We start from the raw sequence: 23,326 nt of genomic DNA on the forward strand, positions 1-23,326 counted from the left end.
TCCTCCTTTTCTACTGCTGATCTTTATCCTCTCCCCTTTTATGTTATTGTGTTGCAGATTATTCTTGTTTTTAATGTGATCTTGTTGTAGCTTTTACTTGTAGTTTTGTTTTGTTTTGTTCTTTGCCTTTGGTCAAGTAACCCCCTTTAATATTTCCTGCAGTGGGGGTTTTCTGGTGATAAATTCTGTCAGCTTTTGTTTATCTGTAGAATTTTTTTTATTTCTCCCTCATATTTGAAGGATGCTTTAATGGATATAGTATTCTTGGCTGGTAATTCCTTCCTTTCAGTACTTAGAAAGTTTTGGTTCACTCTCTTCTGGCTTGTAGGGTTTCTTCTGAGAAATCTGACAATAACCTAATGGGCTTTCCTTTATGTTATATTCTTCTTTTCCCTAGCTGCTTTGAGGATTCTTTCTTTTTCATTGATTTGTGACAATTTCATTATGATGTGCCTTGGAGTAGATCTGTTTAAGTTGAGGTAACTCGGTGTTCTGTTTGCTTTTTGAATTTGAGGTTCTAACTTTCCACAGGCTTAGGAAGTTCTCATCAATTATTTGTTTAAATAGGTTTTCCATTCCCTTTTTCTTCTCTTCTTCTTCTGATATACCCATTATTCTTATATTGCTCTTTCTGATGGAGTCAGACAGTTTTTGTAGAGCTCTCTCATTTTTTTAAATTTATGAGTCTTTCTCTTCTTCTCTCTGTAGTATTTCTAGTTGCTTGTCTTCGATATCACTGAATCTTTCCTCTATCTGGCCTGTTCTATTAGCTAAACTTGCTACCTCATTTTTCTGTTCATGTATTAAGTTCTTTGTTTTGTTTTTTATTAAAGTTTCAATCTCCTTGGTGAAGTGCTCTTTTTGTTCATTAATTTGTTGTTTGTTTGTTTTTCTAAGCTCATTAAATTGCCTATTAGTGTTTCTCACAATTCTTTTAGTTTTTTTTAGAATTTCAATTTTGAATTCTCTGTCGTTTAACTCCAAGGTGTCTGTGTAATTGTGATTTTTTTTTCTGGAGATTTTTCATTATCTATCTGAACTATGTCTTTGTCTTCTGTTTCCATGATGTATGATTTCTTCTTCTTCGATGGCACTTGAGAGTGGTATTGTTGAGAACCCTAACAAGAAGCAATTTTTTTTCTAGTAGCTGTTGCTATACTACAGGTTTTGACACTCTGAAATTCTTGGGCAGATCTCCACTGTCATAGTAATGTAGGCAAGTCCACAGTTATATTGTTGGGTGGGGCATGTATTGGGGGCTGCTTTATGGCTGGCGTTATGGTGATAGCAGTGGTGGTTTCCAGTTTCCCAGCGTTCTTCCCCACATCTTATCAGATTGGGGATCATATGCATATCATTATATCTCTCAGGGAAGAGAGTAGCCCCAGTGAGTCAGCTATGGGAGGGCCCACCACCACCCCTCTTCCTATGGCCTCGGGAGGGAGGGAGGACCTGGAAGGCTGGGGTGTGCACTTTTATGTTCCCTGGCACTGAACAGAGCGTGGGCAGCTGGTAGAGCACCGGTGCAAGCAGTGGTGAGTACACAGCACTGTGTGGGCTGATTTTCGTAGGTTAAGCACCCACTGATTGAGCTCACACCTCACTGCAAGAGCCTGGCACTTCGGGCTCAGCCCTTGCTGATAGAATGAGTGCTGCTAGCTGAACACAGGCCCATGCAGGTTGATTGCAAGCCAAGAGACATGGGCAGTTCTTGGTAACCCTGCAACTGATTGTGCCCACCTTATTTCAGCTCCTTTCTCCCTGCAACCCAGTCTCTCTGCCTCTCCTGGCTCAGAATAAAACTCTCTTCCTGAGTCCATCAAGAAAAGAGAAAATGTTAGTCCTCTGCTTTTTTTCCCCTCCAGAGCCGACCACCCATGTGTTTTATCTTCCACCCCACTTTTCACCCCATCCCACCTTCAGTCCTATCATTGCACAGGCCTTTCAGGCATACCTGCAAGCCCAACTGGGGTTCCTTTGCTGCGTTGTAATTCAGTTTGTTGAAATTCTAAAAGGAGAGATCAGGAGTCTCTCTCACACTGCCATTACTCTGACGTCACCCAAATCTGTTTCTCAATATAGCATAATATTAACCATGCAATTGCCAAAGTCAATATCCATGTAGACAAAGGGCCACAAAACAACCATTTTGCATTTTGGATCACTTTCAGTCATGCCAATAGCCAATTACAGCTACATCACACAGATCGAGCACTTGATTGTCTGAGTCAGCTATTAAAGGGGCCAAAATAGCAAGATTATTATGTGCAGGCTTGATTTTGAATCATAGAGACACAGCCATAGTCCATTAGCCTCAATAGAATGGCACAAGTGTAATTTTCATAAATTACTGTTTTCTCCACATTTCAAGTAGACATGCACACAAAACTATTAGTGTTTGCAGCAGCAAAACATACCCATTTCCATACCAAACCGTAATTCTGAAAATACAATAAAATTAGTTTTCCCCTTAGTAAAACTTCATCATTCCAAATTAGGATGACGTTCATAGTTCTATTCCAAATGAACACAGATAATAAGCAATAATTATCCAAACATGTTTGGTTTCTCTGAAAATATATTTCTCAATGTTTGTGGAAAAATTGCACCTTCTATAATTTACACACCATTCTGGATTTGCTTATACAAATATTAGTATTTTGTATTACAAAAAGGTGGGCATTTCTTTCCTATTGTGTAAGTATAGGTTATTTATTTCCCTTTTCTCTTCTCTGTGACTCAATTTTTTTATCTGTAAAATACCTTCATTTTCTTATTTGTAAAATACTATCTAATCTTAGGGATGCAGGATTAAAAGAGTTGACACATGTAAAGCAATTAGAACAGAGTCTTTCACATAAGAAATACTCAAAAAGTGTTAGCTATTATTGTTATCACTTCTATTACCCTATTACTACAGATGCTACTTTACAACATTAATCTTTTATACATTAAATTATTTCCATAGTCAGATCAGTGAAGAATAACATAAATGTATATGGCAACAATGAACAAAGACTAAAAAGTCCAAATTCATAATTGAAATATTCTGTAAACTTTTAGCATTTAAAAATATGACACATTCTTTCTGACTCATCTGGATGGTTTTACCTCTTTTGATTAAAAGCAAAATGTTCCCAGCTGAAATCCTAAGAGAGTACAACTATGAGTTAGAAAAATCTGTCGCAAAGCAGATTTTCACATTTGAAAACTAAAATATGACTATGTTCCAAAATAAATAAATAAGGGTCATTTTAAACATCCAAAGAGCAATAGAAATTATAGACTTTTTAAAAAATCAAGTAGTTTTATTATAATTAATAAATAAAGAAGACTCTCAAAACACTTGCCAAAATAACTTGACCAGAGAATAAAATCTAAAATAACTGAGTTTTTCACAAAGTTACCTTGCAACATAGAAATTTAAATTTGCTTCAAAGTGGTAAACTGCAAGTACAAATAAAGATCTTTATTTGCGAGCTTTCAACCTAAAACTTCCCACAGAGACTGGAGATGTGCCAGGGTCCTACTCCTATTCTTGACTTTATCACAGAGTGGATTCTTTTCCTGTACGCTTTTCTGGGCATGAGAGAACACAGGCTACCCAGGATGAAGCTCTGCTACAGAGCAGAGCTATCTTGGGGATAATGTGGCAATGTTTTATAAAACCTAGCAACCCAGATTTTCATTTCTGCAGTCAAAGCCAGCCTTCAGCAACATTGTGAAGGAGATGGAGTTTCCTCAGTACAAGCCAGTACCCAGCACTGAGCATTCAGTACCCCCACACTGTCCCCTAACTTCCCACAGACCTTCTCCCTGAGTAGCATTTATGATGTAGGACCACAACTTGTAATCTTGGCTGCATCAGAGCTTTGTAACAATGTGCTTCTCAGGTACAACACCTAGGGATTCTGATTTCATTGGTCTGAGGTGGAGCCTAGGCATGTTTTTTTTGTTGTTATTTTGTCTCCAGTTCCTTAGATAATATTGATGTGTGGGCAGAGTTGAGAATCACTGATGTAGAAGAACAATATTTCTCCTTTAGTTCTGCAGACCACTCCAATCACCAGTGATGTTTAAGGGGTGGGGAAATGGGTGAAAAAGGTGAAGGGGATTAAGTATAAACTTCCAGTTACAAAAATAGCCACAGGAATGTAAAGAGCAGCATAGAGTATATAGTAATAACATTGTAATAACTATGTACAATGTCAGATGGGAACTAGCTTATTGTGGTGACCACTTTGCAAGGTACATAAATGTCAGGTCACTATCACGTACACTAGAAACTAATATAATATTTTATGTCAACTGTAACTAAAAAATAAATTTCAAAAAAGCACAGATTCTTGAGCACTCAGACATTCTGAATCGGTATTTTAACAAACACCCCAGGTAATGTCAATGAATAGTTACATTTAAGAACAAAAATTTCCCTTATTAAAATTTACCTATTTTCTGTCCCATTTACTACTAATTGGATAGACTAATCCAAAATTATGTGATAATGGGTGCTGTTGAAGTCAAGTGTTGCCATTTTATAAATTTTTCAATGACAGTATACAGTCAATATTATATTAGTTTCAGGTCTACAGCGTAGTGATCAGACATTTATATAACTTACAAAGTGATCTCCCAATAAGTCTAGTGCTCCCTTGGCACCATCTGTACATATTTATTACAATATTATTGACTACATTCCTTATGTTATATTCTATTTTATCTTATTTTTAATTAAATTTATTGGAGGGGGGACATTGGTTAACATAATTACTCAGGTTTTGAGTGCCCAGTTCCATGACACATCTCTGTACACTGTATTGTGCCTTTGCTGTATTTTGTATCCATGTTACTATTTTGTAACATTTTGATGAAAATACAGAAGGTGATTTGCAAAGTAAGAATTTCTATGGTAAGCCAGTGAGGCTGGTTTTGTTTGGTTGGTTATTGTTGTAGCAGAGAGGAGACAAAACTTTCAATGCCTCTCAAATCCTATTATAAAGGTACTTTCCTACTTCATATGAGGTCTGTCCTGTATGCTAAGTCTTAGTAAAAAAAAAAAAAAAAAGGAGAGTTTTTTTGTTGTTGTTTTTTTATTATAAATAATTTTTTATTTTAATGGGGTGACATCAATAAATCAGGGTACATATATTCAAAGAAAACATTTTCAGGTTATCTTGTCACTTAGTTCTGTTGCATACCCATCACCCAAAGAGAGATCGTCCTCCGTCACCCTCTATCCAGTTTTCTTTGTACCCCTCCCCCTCCCCCCTCCCCCTCTCCCTCCTTCCCTCCCTCCACCCCTTGTAACCACCACACTCCTGTCAATGTCTCTTAGTCTCACTTTTATGTCCCACCAATGTATGGAGTCCTGCAGTTCTTGGTTTTTTCTCATTCGCTTATTTCACTCCGCATAATGTTATCAAGATTCCACCATTCTGCTGTAAGTGATCTGATGTCATCATTTCTTCTAGCTGAATAGTATACCATGGTGTATATGTGCCCCATCTTCTTTATCCAGTCTTCTATTTTTTTACAGTGATTAAAAGCCTTTAAGAAAACTCTTGGCCAATACAGCAAGAATCCATAAAAGAGTAGTGTCCTTAACATGTTCATCAAGTCCAAGTTGGCCCCATCACCATGCCAAATCCCTGAAAAATGCAACCCAACCACAGTTCAGTCAGTTAGGAGCTGTCACAGGGAGCAGGAGTCCAGGAAAAGTCCACATCCAGGAAAAGTCCGCATGGCACTGGAATTGTTGTCACCATTCTATACTTTGCAGCTCATGTCCAAGTCCCAATGACCGCTGCTTCTAGCTGGTAATGATTCAGGTAGACTGGAAAAGCCATTTGCAGCATGTGTGGATATGGAGCTTTTGTTCTCCTCTGCCTGGAGAGATGAGACCAGGTTGCTTTTCCCTGAAGCTCTGCGACTGTGGCATGGTAAAGAGAACCTTGGGATACACTAAGCTTGGTGGCAAAGGTAGATTCATAATAGAAGTTGGCAAAAGGGGGAAAGAGAGCTCTAAATTAGGAGTAGGTCCCAGCCTGAAATATGAGTGGGGCATTGAGGTAGGATGAATAAAGGAAACACTATATATTAAACAAAGCAGCAGAAAATAGGAAAAAGGAGAGTTTTTATCCTTGGAGCTAAGTTCCTGAGCCCCACTAACCATTTATATAAAGAAAATAATAAATATCATCTTATGGCTTCATTCCTCATGGGTAACCAATTCCACAAAATGGCAAAGTTTTTATTAAATTTATTAAACTCAAAGTGAAGAATATTTACCAGAACCTACTCATTTCTCTTCAATTATGTAAATGTTTGTGACTTTTTCTCCTATAACATCATCTTAAATCAGTGGTTCTCAACCTTGGCTTCACGTTGCAATCACTTGGCGATCTTTAAAAAAGATAGATGGGTCTGGGTCTGACCTCCCAGGTTCTGAGTTAACTGATCTTGGATGGGCCTGAGTATGAGATTTTTTAAAAAGATCTCAGATGTTTTTACTGTACAGGAAAAGCTGAGAACCACTTCACTTAAAGGAAATGAAGCAGTCTTCCACTGGTGTGGGCAGCCAGCAAAGCTCACAGGAAGAGAATCCAATAAGTACAAGTACTATACAGAAACTGGAGCTGGTTTAAAAAAAATGTTTTACTGCAATTGAAAAAAAAAAAAAAACAAAAAAAAAAAAACTTACCTTGAAACCCATATAGACCCAAAGAGCACAATGCATGTATCACTGTCATATGGCATCAAAACATGGATTGATTTTGTGTTACTTTTGTTTGATGTGTTAATTCCCTGACATCATTTCCTTCCCTCCTTGAACAGCTATACTGAAACTACTGCTCTTTCCAAAAATAAGGATAAGGATTACTTAAATTGAAATCCGGCCTTTTTGGGTCCGGATTTGTCTTTGTTTTTTTTTGTAGGTCACTCTCTGGGCGCATTGTTGGAGGGGTTTGGTGGTTCTTCACCCTGATCATAATATCTTCTTATACTGCCAATCTTGCTGCTTTCCTGACTGTGGAGAGGATGGTTTCTCCCATAGAGAGTGCTGAAGATTTAGCTAAGCAGACTGAAATTGCATATGGGACTCTGGACTCTGGATCAACAAAAGAATTTTTCAGAGTAAGTTCTTTACATTTAATTGAGCCTGATGGTTTTTGTTTTATTATTTTCCTCAAAGACAGATTCACAGAATTTTTTTTCCACAGAATTTTTAAGGGAGGGTTGGGAAAGAGTGGCCATGTTTTCAAGGCAGAGCATCTTAAATATAGCACTCTTTTATTGGTGACTTAATTCATTGTCCTTTAGAACTAAGACTCATGTGTAGCATAATAAGTGGCATGCCAAGAGCTTTAAGTTTGAACTTCCAGGTTTGAATCCCAACCCTGCCACAAAGTGATTGTCCTTGGGCAAGTCATTTAACTTCCACCAGCCTTGATCCCCTTCCTTGAATAATGAGGGATTGAACTAAATAATATCTATTCTTCTTTCTAGCTTTTATAAAAGCAGTGATTTTATGTCTCAGCAATTCACAGAAGTTAGCTAATTGACTCTGTCTAAAACTCTGAAGACTGGTGGACTATAAAATTACATATTCTATTTTAGACATTGGTTTTCTATTGAAATGTATTCCAGTTGTTTCAAGTATTCATGTACCTGCTGATAATTCAATTTTTAGGGAAGCTGATAATTGTTTTAATTTTATGAGTAGACTTATCCTCCTCCTCAAACCCCCTTGGGAGCCAACTCTTGGTGTGGAAGCAGGAAGTTGTTCACTAGAAAAAATTAATAAAGCTACATAAACACTATGAAGAGGAAAGAAGAAAGGAAACAGAAGGAGAGAATTATAGGACAACATGATGGACCAACCACTTTTACATAAACTGTCAAGATCATTTTTTGTAGCAAGTGGAGTATAAGAAAAGCTATCAGTGGAGTGTTTAAGAACTCAACTGTTTTTTTCCAGTTGCCTCAACCAGGAAAATATGGCGGTTGATTAGATAATGAAACTATTTTATACAGTACCACTACCTGCTACTATAACCACTATAACTGGTTGGAGTAAAGATCCAGAAGCCACTTGTATAATAGAGAGGAAACATTTAGTCACTTCTTTTACAATAAGCAAGTTATTGGATGGCAGGTATAATTAATGACTTTTTCTCAAAGGTCCAGAGTAAACAGATGTTGGTTGTAAACCAACTTGTTTTAAAAAATTATTAAGAAATATGTTTCTACATGTATTATCATGGGATTAATCCAATTATTTTATGAGAAACCAGGAGGAGTGTGTTTCTTGGAATTATAGCAATTAATTAAAAACTGTTTTTATTCTCTGAAGGAGAAAGGGTTAGTACTGAAACTCTTCAGAATTCTTATTGGCTTTGAATATTCCTATCTCACTTCTACCACCATTTACCAAGCAGACCATAATCCCCAACTGGGGAGAAAAACTCAGTATTGAATGCATCAAAATAATATGAAGGCCCTCTGCAACTAACCTGGCCTTGACCCTTACTACTATGCAATCCCAGAAACTTCTCTGGGAATAATCCCCTGTCCCCAGGAAATCATTCACACATTTCAAAGCAGGAAGTCAGGGATTTCCATCTGCTGAGTAGTCATCAGTAGTCTGCTCCATGGAAACCTGGTTTGGTAGCAATTTCAACAGAGCTTATGTTCACCATCCCAATAAGAATTTAGTTGCTATATGAAGTAATTTACCACTTAGACTATCAACAGACCAGACTTAGACCCTTTGATAAGAAATACCTGTTTCACTGGAAAGCATTTCTCCTTCAACAATAATTAGAAATTAGGTAGGTGTGCTTTAAATGATAATCGATAAATGACATCAATTCCCATTAAGCTTTCAAAAGTCACTCATCTATATTGCTAGCACAAAAGTCTCACTGAGAAGATTTATTAACACACATGCTTGAAAGTGTGACCAAATAAATAGTCATTGTCCCCATGCCCAGACCCCATCCCCTACACATTTTGTGTTTTCCCAAAAACCCAAAGAGTGACCTGACCTGTAGTGGAGCAGTGGATAAAGCATCGACCTGGAATGCTGAGGTCGCCAATTCAAACCCCGGGCTTGCCTGGTCAAGGCACATATGGGAGTTGATGCTTCCTGCTCCTCCCCTTGTTCCCTCTCTCTCTCTCTCTCTCTCTCTCTCTCTCTCTTTCTCTTCTCTCTCTCTCTAACAAAAATGAGTAAATAAAATCTAAAAAACCTGGAAAGTGTCTACTAATCCATTCAATGATAATTTCATTAAAAAGCATGATATTACTGGAGTCAATTTGAATGAACATTCAATTCTGAACGAAGCTATTGCCACATTCTAATTGGTTTGTAGTTCTTAATGCTCACCAACCCTTAGTGACCTTTATAGCCAATGAATAATTTGTATGGAAATAGAGCTGTTTTGAATATCTGATTAGAGAAGGAGCTGGATATTTCTAGGTATGAGGAAGTACATATAAATCATTTCCTAATTCCCACACATGTCATTTTTTCTTTTTACCCAATTGGTTTCTGGTGACAGTATTAGAACTCCATATGAAAGTTCTTCAGGGCAGCACCCAAAGTTCGATGATCTAAGAGTGGAAGTGAACAGTATAGAAAGATCAAGTCTTTAGACTGCTTGCACTAAAATGTTATGTAAACCTAATAAAGGGTAGCTTGGTACTCATAGTATGGCAGGTGTTGGGGGGGCAATCAATTGATCTCTAAGCCATTTGTCCGCTTTGTGTCCTCCACTCCACCGGCCTTGAGCCCCATAGATCAGAGAAGACAGCCAGCAAAAACACATCATCTCTCAGGGACTCAACTGCCATAGCATGTCACTTCCCCCTAAACCTGCAATAATCTCAAGGCAATCTTCAGAACAGTAACTTCTCCACACATGAAAAAATTAGGAACCTCTGATAGCATGTTTTCTGAACTTTAAAGGCTAGACAAGATCCTCTAAAGTTCAGAATTTTAGAGGATAAAACAAGATCACATACAGCATTTACAAACATTACATGAGCTCATTTTTTTTTCCATTCTCACTCCATACTAAAACCACAGGGACCAAATAGTAATACCATAAAACAGCCTGGGGCCAGCCCTATAGTCATTCCACTAAGAGAGAGAAATAAATAAAATAAAATTCTTTGCTAATTGCCCTGCAGACATTTTTAGTTGTCTTGGGTAAGGTGGCCATTAAAGTGATGGTATTTTTAAATGATTCCTTTGTTTCTCTTATTTTCTGAGCTATCCTTAGCTGTTATCTTATAAATCACATAAAGTCACTGGCACAGAGGAACCTGTCCCTTCAGGAAAGGCAGGGAAGGAGTAAGTGAAATGCATGCAGCTGAAAAAGACATCTGAAACATTACAAACAACCTTCTTGACTTGAACACTGATTTCCTCAGACAGCAGCTGCAAAATTAAATGTCCCAACCAGAAGTGGAGGTACCTCAAGCTAAAAAACAACCTTTATTGTCATTGCCTAGAGAAATGCCACTAAGATTTGGAAAGCTTCACTGAAATGATCATTCTCCACAAGGTTTTGGAAATTTAACAGGATGCAGATTCATGTTAAAAAGTAGCACTGGAGAAAAGCAGACCACTAGAAATATTAGGAGACAACTACGTTTGATTTCTTTTTCAGATACTTATCCTCACTGAAGATAGTTTGGGGGATAAAAGAAGGTTATTGTGTTTTAATGAAGTAGTTAATATTAATTTAAACACATTTAAGAAAATAAACATAAAAGAAGAGAAGTGGAGCTCCTGTGCCCTAGCTAGGTAGGACAGAAGAATTAAACTTTGTCTGGAGACCATCAGGGATCTGTTCTGCTTTCTGAGTTGCAGTGTTGTAAGCCCCGTGAAACATAGTTGAATTACTCATGGAAAATATTCTTGTTTTAACAGACTTTGTTACTGTTGTCACTGGTCATTTTAATTTTTAATTTTTTAAATTTAGACAGCAGAAAGTAAAGTCCTCCCAAAGGATTTGGAAAGTTGTCGCTATTAAAAGTATTCAGATTCTGATTACACATTCAGAAAATCAATCTCTCTCTTTCTCTCTCTCTCTCTATCTATCTATCTCTCCTCTCTAACATGAAATAATAAAAAAAAGTTTCAAATAAAACAAAGGCAGTGTAATAATAATTCCCAAGGTGTTTTTATTTATTATTTATTTAGCATTCTTTCAATTACTCTTTTCTTAAGGATGTTCCATGTGTCATGCTCCAGGCTAAGTACTGATGATGCTTCGCTATAAACAAATTAAATTTCTGTCTTTTGCCAACAGACATGAAAATACCCAGACAGGTTTTGAGGGGATTTTTTGTTTGTTTGTTACCATATTTGGAAGTTATTTTATGAGATAGATTGACTTAAAATATTGGTATAGTGGCAGATGGTTACTACACTTAGTGTTGTGATCACATCATAAGATATAAATGTTGGATCACTATGTGTACACTTGAAACTATACACTACTATATGCCAACTACACTTTCATAAAAAATTTTAAAACTTTTTTATTGAATTTATTGGGATGATATTGGTTAATAAATCTATACAGGCTTCAGGTGCACACTTTTACAATACATCGTCTGTATATTGCATTATGTGTTCACCATCCCAAGTCAAGTCTCCCACCATTACCATCTCTCTCCCCTATACCTTGTTCCCTTTCCCCCACCCCCTTTCCCTCCTGCGGTCTCCACACAGTTGTGTGTGTCTATAAGTTTTTCTTTCTTTCCTTAAACCCTTCAACTTTTTCAGCCAGTCCTTCAACCCCCATCCCCTCTGACAGCTCTTTAGTAGGTTCTCCATATCAATGAGTTTGTTTCTATTTTTGTTGGTTGGTTTATTTTGTTCATTAGATTCCACATATAAGTGATATCATATGGTACTTGTCTTTCTCTGAATGGATTATTTCACTTAGCATAATAATCTCCAGATCCATCCATGCTGTTGCAAAAGGTAAGATTTCCTTCTTTTTTAAAGCTGAGTAGTACTCTGTTGTGTAAATGTACCACAGCTTTTTTACCCCACTCATCTACTGATGGGAACTTGGGCTTCTTCTAAATCTTGGCTATTGTAAATAATGCTACAATGAACATAAGGGTGCATATATTCTTTTGAATTTGTCTTTTGGGATTTTTGGTTATATTGCTGGAAGTGGAATTGCTGGGTCATAAGGCAATTATATGTCAGGACAGCTGACAGTGTTTATTTCTATAGAGCTACTTCTCAGCATGTACCAATCTATGAGTTTGCTCCATGGTAAATAACAGTAGGGTTAATAATACTCATGACCCCAGCAGGAAGGTTCACTAGGTGATCAATAAACAGAAAGGCTCTCTACCACTCTGGCAGATCACAATCAAATGGGTTGTCAATTTTCAATGCTTATTCACATACATCACAATATTGAATTCACACAACAATACTACAGTGCAACCAAAAGAGGTAGTATTATACCTACTTCAGAGAGAGAACACCTGAGGCAAGATGACATCGAAGTCAGTCAGCTCAATGAGGAAGAGCTAGAATTCTGATGCTGATTGATGCTCTGAGTCCAGATTGAGGCCTCTCTCCATTCCACTTCAGTGCCTTCCTGGTGTGAATATTCAAAGAAATATGAGATGTTATGCATGAATCAAGCCTCTAGTGCAGCATATGTTAAAGGATCTATATTTTCTCCTAATTAATCTTAGTTTTTTTTCCCATGATGGGTCAATTAGAAAAGGAAACTTACACACACTTTTAACCTCAACTGGATCCAAGATAAAAAGAACACATCAGTAAAACTAGAGTGATTTCTCCTGTGGTCTTCACATGGTAGAAGCGGTTGGGAAGCTCTGTGGGGTCTCTTTTATCAACACACTAATCCCAATTATGATTACTATACTGTCATGACCTAGGTCAATGGTTGGCAGACCGCGGCTCACGAGCCACATGCGGCTCTTTGGCCCCTTGAGTGTGGCTCTTCCACAAAATACCACGTGTGGCTCAAAGGCCAGCTTAGGAGTACCCTAACTAAGTTAATAACAATGTACCTACATATATAGTTTAAGTTTAAAACATTTGGCTCTCAAAAAAAATTTCAATCGTTGTACTGTTGATATTTGGCTCTGTTGACTAGTGAGTTTGCTGACCACTGACCTCGGTCATCTTCCAAAGACTCTAGTGCCTAATACAATTACATTTGATATTCATATTTTATATTAATATCATATTAGTTTCATGTATACATTGTAATGTTTAATAATGATTAAACATTTACATAACATATGAAGTGATCACCTCGAAAAGTCCAGTTCCCATCTGACACCATACATAATTACAATATTATTGATTATATTCCCTATGCTGAATTTCCCATCCCTATGACTATTTTTATAACTGTCAATTTGTACTTTTTTAATTTATATTTTTCAATTACAGTTGACATTCATTTTTTTCCTTTTTATTAAATTTATTGGGGTGACACTGGTTGATAAAATTATACAGGTTTCAGGTGCACAATTATACAACACATAATCTGTACACTGTGTTGTGTGTTCACCACCAGAAGTCAGGTCTCCCTCCATCACCATCTATCCCCCATATCCTCTTCCATCTCCTGCCAACCCATCCCCATAATCGCCACACTGTTGTCTGTGTCCATGAGTGTTTTTCTCTTTTTTATTTTTCCTTTTTTTGTTCAATTTCTCCACCCCCCTTATCCAACCCCTCAACAGCTGTCAGCCTGCTCTCTATTTATTTTGCTTATTAGTTTATTTTGTTCATTAGATTCCATATATAAGTGAAATCAATGGTACTTGTCTTTCTCTGACTGGCCTATTTCATTTAGCATAATGCTCTCTAGGTCCATCCATGTTGTCACAAAAGATAAGATTTTTTTCCTTTTTTTTTTTTTACAGGCCAGTAGTATTCCATTGTGTAAATGTACCACTGCATTTTATCCATTCATATACTGAGGGGAAACTGGGCAGCTTCCAAATCTTGGCAATTATAAATAATACTGTAATTAGCATAGTTGTGTAGATAGTCTTTTGGATTAATGTTTTGGGCTTCATCAGATAAATTCCCAGAAGGGATCATAAGGCAGTTCCATTTTTAATTTTTTTAGGTAACTCCATACTGCTTTCCATGGTGGCTGCACTAATCTGTATCCCCACCAAGAATTCATGAGGGTTCCCTTTTCTCCACATCCTCACCAACACATGTTGTTTGTTGATTTATTGCTGATAGCCATTCTAACAGGTGTGAGGTGATATATCATTGTGGTTTTAATTTGCATTTCTCTGATGATTAGTGATGAGCATCTTTTCATATGTCTATTGGCCACCTGTATGTCCTCTTTAAAAAAGTTTCTATTCAGGGCTTTTGCTCATTTTTTAACTGGATTGTTTGTTTGTTTGTTTTTTGATGTTGAGTTGTATAAGTTCTTTATAAATTTTAGATATTAATCCCTTAAAAGATGTATCATTGAAAAATATGTATTCCCTTTCACTGGGTGGTCTTTTTATATTGTTGATGGTTTCCTTAGCTCTACTAAAGCTTTTTATATTGATATAGTCCTGCATGTTTATTTTTTTCTTTTGATTCCCTTGCCATAGGAGATATATTAGAAAAATATATTAATATGAGAAATGTCCAAGATTTTACTTCCTATGTTTTCTTCTAGAGGTTTTCTGAATTCAAGATTACCATTTAAGTTTTTAACCCATTTTGAGTTTATTCTTGTTTGTGGTATAAGAAGGTATTCTAGTTTTATTTTTTCATGTATCTGTTTATTTTTCCCAACACTATTTATTTATTTATTTATTTATTTACAGAGAGAGAGAGAGAGAGTCAGACAGAGGAATAGATAGAGACAGACAGGAAGGGAGATGAGAAGCATCAATTCTTCATTGCAGCACTTTAGTTGTTCATTGATTGCTTTCTTATATGTGCCTTGACCTTGGGGTTAGAGCAGACCAATAACACCTTGCTCAAGCCAGCAACCTTGGGGTCAAGCTGGTGAGCTTTGTTCAAACCAGATGAACCTGCACTCAAGCTGGGGACCTCGGGGTTTCAAACCTGGGTCCTCCATGTCCCAGTCCAAATACTCTATCTACTGCACTACTGCCTAGTCAGGCCCAACACCAAGACTATCTTTGCCCCATTATATGTTCTTGCTTCCTTTATCAAATATTAATTAACTATATGGGCTTGGGTTTATTTATGGGTTCTCTGTTCTGTTCTATTGATCTATATGTCTAGTTTTTATGCCAGTACCATGCTGTTTTGATTATTATAACCTTGTAATATAGTTTGATATCAAGTAGCATAATACCTCCAACTTTGTTCTTTCTCAAGATTGCTGTGATTACTTGGGTTTGTTGTGGTTCCCTGTAAAGTTTTGGATTTTTTGTTCTAGTTTTGTAAAAAACACCACTAGTATTTTGATAGGGAGTGCACTGAATCTATAGATTGCTTGGGGTGCTATAGACATTTTAATGATGTTAACTCTTCCTATCCAGAAGCATGGTATAGGTTTTCATTTGTTTGCTTCTTCAATTTCTTTCTTCAATATTTTATAACTTTCCGAGTACAAGTTTTTTACCTCAATGGTTAAATTCATTTCTATGTGGGGTTTTATTGATGCAAATGTAAATATGATTGTTTTCCTAGATTCTCTTTCTGATAGTTTGTTATTGGTGTATTAAAATGCAACCAATTTATGAATATTTATTTTGTATCCAGCTAATTTACTGAATTCACTTATAAGTTCCAGTATTTTTTGGTGGAAACTTTAAGATTGCTAAATTTTCTGTTATGCCAAGGGTTATGTCACAGTGTGGATGAAACTGGAAAGAACAAGAAAAAGATGAAAAAATTTTTTTTTCTATTCAATGAGAGGATGGAAGGCAGAGACAGACTTTGTCATGTGCCCCCACCAGGATCCATCCAGCAAGCCCACAAGGGGCAATGCTCTGCCCATCTGGAGTGTTGTTCTGTTGCTCAGCAACCGAGCTCTTCTTGAAACCTGAGGCGGAGGCCATGGAGCCATCCTCAGTGCCCAGGGCCAACTTGCTCCAATTGAGCCATGGCTGCAGGAGAGGAAGTGAGAGAGAGAAAGATAAGTGAAAAAAAGGAGGGGTGGAGAAGCAGATGAGTGCTTCTTCTGTGAACCCTGATCAGGAATCAAACCAGGGACATCCACATGCTGGGCCGACGATCTACCACTGAGCAAACTGTCCAGGGCTAAAAATTATTTCTCGTTCTACATCTACTGATGACATTCTTGTTTATCTTTCGGTGAAGGGCATTTGGCCTCAATTTCCTCATAGATCAAGGGAAATATTCTTTACCTTCTTCATATGGTTGTTAAGAGAATAACATAAAAAAAAGCTCTTTGAAAGTATTATATAAAGGGTTCCACAAATCCAGAAGATTTTAGGAAAAGAGGCTCATGATAGCACAATTAAAGCATAAAGACTGTCTAGACAAGGCTCTTTGGAGATGTGAGAGAGAAATACTACTCAAAAATAAAATAATCTCTCCTGTTTCAGTGGAAGAGAGGTGGGTTTTCTTTTTTTCTTTTCTTTTTCTTTTATTTTCCTGGCTTTGGAAGAGAGAGGAAGCTCATTTATATCCTTCTTTTTCCTTCTGATCCCATTCCTGTGCTTATTACTAAATATTACTACTGACCTCAGCTCCTAGTCAGTCTATCTTTAGCCATTTTTTGTGTGTGGGTGGCCTGAAGATTCAACAACTTCAACATGCACAACTTAGAACTGCCCTTGAAGTCCACCTAGAAACTTCACATGCTTCCAAGGTGGTATGTAGGCCATCTGTCCAAACTAACCAACCATATGGATTTCATTAGCCCATCTTTGTTAATTCTCCCAGGTAACCTACTTGCTTATGAGAGCATTTCACAGCCCAGAAAGCCTAAGGGAGTTAAGTCTTCATCCACTTTAAGGCTGCCAACTCTCTCAAACAACACCAGGGTAATTAACAGGACTCTCAGATTTTTGTGAGAACTCTGAAACTCTATTCCCTAGAGAAATTCATCACAGGATCTCACTTTCTTTTCTTATCTAACAAAGTCAAATCATCTAATAGCCTTCCAGTTAGAGGAAGAAGGCCCATCTGCTCAGACTTCCTTGTGTTCATCTGACAAGCCTGAGCAAGTTAATTATTTACAGTTCTTCTTCATCATCATGCAGAAGTCTAAAAACTTGACCTTAAAGATCAAGTAAAATTTCAACTTACTGAAACTCATCTAACAAGAACATCCAATTAACTGGAATGCTTGGTTGCATTCTACTGTTGAAAGGAAAAATGCAATTCACACAATCAAACTTTGAGATGAAGTTTTTTCAGAAAGGCTACTAGGTAAAGCCCTGTGATCAGATTTATCTTTTACATTTTTAATTAGTAAGTAAATAAATATTCATTTTTAACATACCAAGTTAGGCACCAGAGATACAATAGGAGAAACATGACAAAATCCATACTTTCAAGGTATTGTGTTAGAAAGAAACAAAAAATAAACATGTAAACAGTACTCATATAAAATAATTTCAGAAACCAATAGGTACTATAAGGTATTATGCTAGAGAATTACAGAGTGGAAGAGCACTGTTTTAATGGGAAGTTTTGGTGGAGAAGCCTTTTAAGGAGGTAACATATTATTAGAAACCTGAATGACAAGAAGAGATAGACATGTGAAAATTTGATGGAAGAATTTCAAACAGAAAAGATAACAAGTGCAGCCTGACCAGGTGGTGGCACAGTGGATAGAGCATCGGACTGGGACTCAGAGGACCCAGGCTCAAAACCTTGAGGTCACCGGCTTGAGTGCAGGCTCATTTGGTTTGATCAAGGCTCAAGGTCGCTGGCTTGAGCAAGGGATCACTTGGTCTGCTGTAGACCCCTGATCAAGGCACATATGGGAAAGCAATCAATGAACAACTAAGGTGCCACAATGAAGAATTGATGCTTCTCATCTCTCTCCCTTCCTGTCTGTCTGTCCCTATCTGTCCCTCTCTCTGTCTCTCTCTATCTGTCACACACACACAAAAAAAAGATAACAAGTACAAAAAGTGCAAAGGTCCCGGTGTAGGAACAATCCTGAAATGTTTAAGTGATAAAAAGAACACCAATGTGGCTGATATAACTAGAGTTACAGAACTAGAGTTATAGCGGTGAAGATTGTGTAAAGTGGTCAGATTTAGGATATATTTTGGAAGTAGAGTCACAGAAGTTGCTCATGGTTTGCATAGCATTTGTGAGCAAAAGGGAAGAGCCAAGAATGACTCTCAAGTTTTTGGTCTATATTCCTCTTACTGATCACTAGTAAAATCTATAAATCCTACATTCTTTAAAGATCCAAGGATACTTGCTAAACTATAATATCGAGGACTAAAAATGTACATTAAGACTCATTAGGAAATATTTCCAAGTGGGAAAATAAGAAGTCTTTTAAGGTTAATCCTCAAAAAGTTTTCAAAGTCATGAAGCCCCTAATGATTCATGCATTTACTATGTCTTATTCTTATTGTCTTAGAAGATGGCTTTATGACAGAGATATATTTTCACAAGTGACTAACTCCATTTTGCAAAAGCATAATTTTTTATATAAATAAATTTTTATTTTAATGGGGTGACATCAATAAATCAGGGTACATATATTCAAAGAAAACATTTTCAAGTTATCTTGTCACTTAGTTCTGTTGCATATCCATCACCCAAAGAGAGATCGTCCTCCGTCACCCTCTATCCAGTTTTCTTTGTACCCCTCCCCCTCCCCCCTCCCCCTCTCCCTCCTTCCCTCCCCCCACCCCTTGTAACCACCACACTCCTGTCAATGTCTCTTAGTCTCACTTTTATGTTCCACCAATGTATGGAATCCTGCAGTTCTTGGTTTTTTCTGATTCACTTATTTCACTCCACATAATGTTATCAAGATTCCACCATTCTGCTGTAAGTGATCTGATGTCATCATTTCTTCTAGCTGAATAGTATACCATGGTGTATATGTGCCCCATCTTCTTTATCCAGTCTTCTATTTTTTTACAGTGATTAAAAGCCTTTAAGAAAACTCTTGGCCAATACAGCAAGAATCCATAAAAGAGTAGTGTCCTTAACATGTTCATCAAGTCCAAGTTGGCCCCATCACCATGCCAAATCCCTGAAAAATGCAACCCAACCACAGTTCAGTCAGTTAGGAGCTGTCACAGGGAGCAGGAGTCCAGGAAAAGTCCACATCCAGGAAAAGTCCGCATGGCACTGGAATTGTTGTCACCATTCTATACTTTGCAGCTCATGTCCAAGTCCCAATGACCGCTGCTTCTAGCTGGTAATGATTCAGGTAGACTGGAAAAGCCATTTGCAGCATGTGTGGATATGGAGCTTTTGTTCTCCTCTGCCTGGAGAGATGAGAACAGGTTGCTTTTCCCTGGAGCTCTGTGACTGTGGCAATGTAAAGAGAACCTTGGGATACACTAAGCTTGGTGGCAAAGGTAGATTCATAATAGAAGTTGGCAAAAGGGGGAAAGAGAGCTCTAAATTAGGAGTAGGTCCCAGCCTGAAATATGAGTGGGGCATTAAGGAAGGAGGGATAAAAGAAACACTATATATTAAGCAAAGCAGCAGAAAATAGGACTATCAACACTCACAACAGAGATCTTTGAGGGGAGAATAAAAAACCTGACTATTCAGGCCAAACATAGTTAAGTGGCCCTTGTGCAAATAAGATCAGTTTACCTGCTTCTTGGAAGAAATACCCCAGGCTCATCCACAGTGTCGTAGATGGGGCCAATGGCCTTGGGCACTTTCAGCCTTCAGTGGCAAACCCCAGCTTTCTGGGCAAGGTTAGGTCTTAGTTGGCTAGAGCAGAGCTGGAAGAGACTGAACCCTCCCTTAGAGGAGTGAGGGCCTACCTTCCAGTGTCCCTGTTTCCTCACAACAGAGGCATGTAAGCCTGGCAGGCTTTAGCTCAATGACCTTCCTTTCCACTATTGAAGCAGGACCCAGATGGCATCCTATGAGACCCCTACGGGCGTTGAAGCCTTTAAGGGTGTATCCTAAAAGCTGGTAGTTCCCCTGATCTCTATTGGGCTTTTTCTGCCTCTAGGTATCTTAAAAGCCATGCTCAGTAGATCTCGCTGAGGGGTTTGAGGATCCCCATCCGCCTATATAAATTTTTTCCATATATCTGGAGCTATTTGGAAAAAGACAAAACAGTATTATTAGCTGGATCTAATAAAGAAGGTACTAGTTTGCAGGCAAAAAAGATTTGGTGTCTCCTGTTTATCAGCATTCAAAAGAAATGTAATTTTTTTTAAGTAAAAAGCATGATATGATAGACCTGTAGGAGTTCCAGGATATGACTACCCTCTTTTAAATTTTTTTTAAATTGACCTTAAAATGTTTGCTGAGTACACTTTAATAATACCTTAACTTTAAAGATTGTAAGCATGACAAAATTCAGTAAATGCTTTTGCTCCATATGCAGGAGCACTTTCAGTTTAGCCAGTTTAGGAAATCCAATAAGAGACCAATGCATACAGACAATGAGCTATAACATGCTTAGCAGCCTCTCCGGTTCTGACAGAGGTTACTATAGATCCGGAATATGTATCCACTGTAATGTGGACATACGACTGTTTACCAAATAAAGGTATATGAGTAACATCCATTTGCCAAAGTTGTCCTGGTAGGGGTCCTTGAGGGTTAACTCCAAAAGAAGAGGCAGTATAGGACCCCTTGGACAGGATTTCCCAATCTGCCGTGCTGCTTCCCTAGAAAGTTGAAACTGTTTACACCGGGCTGCAGCGTTCTGGTGATGAATAGTATGAGACTGAATGCTCGGTTGGTCATGGTTGCTCCATATAATTTTCTTTTGGGTAGCTTGATCAACAAGGGCATTCCTAGGCCCTGGACAGTTGGCTCAGTGGTATAGCATTGGCCTGATGTGCAGGATTCCCGGGTTTGATTCCCGGCCAGAGCACACAGGAGAAGCGCCCATCTACTTCTCCACCCCTCCCCCTCTCCTTCCTCTCTGTCTCTCTCTTCCCCTCCTGCAGCCAAGGCTCCACCGGAGCAAAGCCACCCCGGGCACTAAGGATGGCCCCATGGCCTCTGCCTCAGTCACTAGAATGGCTCTGGTTGCAACAGAGCAACACCCCAGATGGGCAGAGCATTCCCCCCTGGTAGGCATGCCAGGTGGATCCCGGTCAGGCACATGCGGGAGTCTGTCTGACTGCCTCCCCATTTCCATCTTCAGAAAAATACAAAAAATAAATAAATAAAAGAAAAAATACAACAACAACAACAAAAAAAATGGAAAAGAAAAGAGAAAAAAAAGTGTATTCCCTTGTGTTAAAGCTCCAGAGAGCATGGAGTGAGCTTGAGTATGTCCTATGAAACATGGAGCTCTATGTTGACATATAAGTCTTTGAAGGAGGAACTGCTGAAATAGTTCATCAGCATTTGTCCCTAAGACAGCAGTCTTTATAGTGGAAACACCATAAGTAAATATTTGCTGTCTGTCTATAGATTAAAGAGGGAATATGGCAAATGCTGAAAAGCCATGATCTTTGTGCCCCTCCCCTCCCCCAACTCCCTCCCTCTCCTCACCCCACCCTGTAACCCCAACACTGTTGTCCATGTCTCTGAGTCTCATCTTTATGTCCCATCTATGTATGGAATCATATACTTCTTAGTTTTTTCTGATTTACTTCTTTCGCTCAGTATAATGTTATCAAGGCCCATCCATGTTGTTGTAAAAGATCCTATGTCATCATTTCTTATGGCTGAGTAGTATTCCATAGTATATATATACCAAAGCTTTTTAATCCACTCGTCCTCTGACGGACACTTGGGCTGTTTCCAGATCTTTGCTATTGTGAACAATGCTGCCATAAATATGGGGGTGCATTTCTTCTTTTCAAACAGTGCTATGGTGTTCTTGGGGTATATTCCTAACAGCGGTATAGCTGGGTCAAAAGGCAGTTTGATTTTTAATTTCATGAGGAATCTCCATACTGTTTTCCACAGTGGCTGCACCAGTCTGCATTCCCACCAGCAGTGCAGGAGGGTTCCCTTTTCTCCACATCCTCGCTAGCACTTATTCTGTGTTGTTTCATTGATGAGTGCCATTCTGACAGGTGTGAAGTGATATCTCATTGTGGTTTTAATTTGCGTTTCTCTAATGATTAGTGATGTTGAGCATTTTTTCATATGCCTATTGGCCATCTATATGTCCTCTTTGGAGAAGTGTCTATTCATTTCTTTTGCCCATTTTCAGATTGGATTGTTTGTCTTCCTGGTATTAAGTTTTACATGTTCTTTATAAATTTTGGTTATTAACCCCTTATCAGATGCAATGTCAAATATATTCTCCCATTGTGTAGTTTGTCTTTTTATTCTGTTCTTATTGTCTTTAGCTGTGCAGAAGCTTTTTAGTTTCATAAAGTCCCATTTGTTTATCCTGTCTTTTATTTCACTTGCCTGTGGAGACAAATCAGCAAATATATTGCTGCGAGAGATGTCGGAGAGCTTACTGCCTATGTTTTCTTCTAAGATGCTTATGGTTTCACGGCTTACATTTAAGTCTTTTATCCATTTTGAGTTTATTTTTGTGAGTGGTGTAAGTTGGTGTTCTAGTTTCATTTTTTTGCAGGTAGCTGTCCAATTTTCCCAACACCACTTGTTGAAGAGGCTATCTTTACTCCATTGAATTTCCTTAACTCCTTTGTCAAATATCAGTTGTCCATAGAGCTTTGGGTTTATTTCTGGGTTCTCTGTTCTGTTCCATTGATCTATATGCCTGTTCTTATGCCCGTACCATGCTGTTTTGAGTACAATAGCCTTATAATATAACTTGATATCCGGAAGTGTGATCCCTCCCGCTTTATTCTTCCTTTTCAAGATTGCTGAGGCTATTCGTGTTCTCCTTTGGTTCCTTATAAATTTTTGGAATATGGGTTCTGTATCTTTGAAGTAAGTCATTGGTATATTAATCGGTATTGCATTGAATTTATAAATTGCTTTGGGTAATATAGACATTTTAATGATGTTTATTCTTCCTAACCATGAGCACGGAATATGCCTCCACTTATTCGTATCTTCCCTGATTTCTTTTATCAATGTTTTATAATTTTCTGAGTACAAGTCTTTAATCTCCTTGGTTAGATTTATTCCTAGGTACTTTATTTTTTTGGTTGCAATGGTAAAGGAGATTGATTCCTTGATTTCTCTTTCTGACAGTTTATTATTAGTGTATAAAAATGCCGCTGATTT

At 37.9% G+C, this 23,326-nt stretch overlaps 1 protein-coding gene across 4 annotated transcripts in view; it reads left to right on the forward strand.

Moving 5' to 3' along the window:
• GRIA3 (glutamate ionotropic receptor AMPA type subunit 3) overlaps nt 1-23,326 on the forward strand; it is a 435,245-nt gene that overhangs the window by 338,238 nt on the left and 73,681 nt on the right. For all 4 annotated transcript variants that reach the window (XM_066356601.1, XM_066356603.1, XM_066356602.1 and 1 more), the window contains one exon: nt 6,936-7,134. In XM_066356601.1, the coding sequence (XP_066212698.1) occupies nt 6,936-7,134 (199 nt within the window). The remainder of the gene's footprint in view (nt 1-6,935; nt 7,135-23,326) is intronic.

This window comes from Saccopteryx leptura, chromosome X (assembly GCF_036850995.1).
Source record: "Saccopteryx leptura isolate mSacLep1 chromosome X, mSacLep1_pri_phased_curated, whole genome shotgun sequence".
NCBI classification, from domain to species: domain Eukaryota; kingdom Metazoa; phylum Chordata; class Mammalia; order Chiroptera; family Emballonuridae; genus Saccopteryx; species Saccopteryx leptura.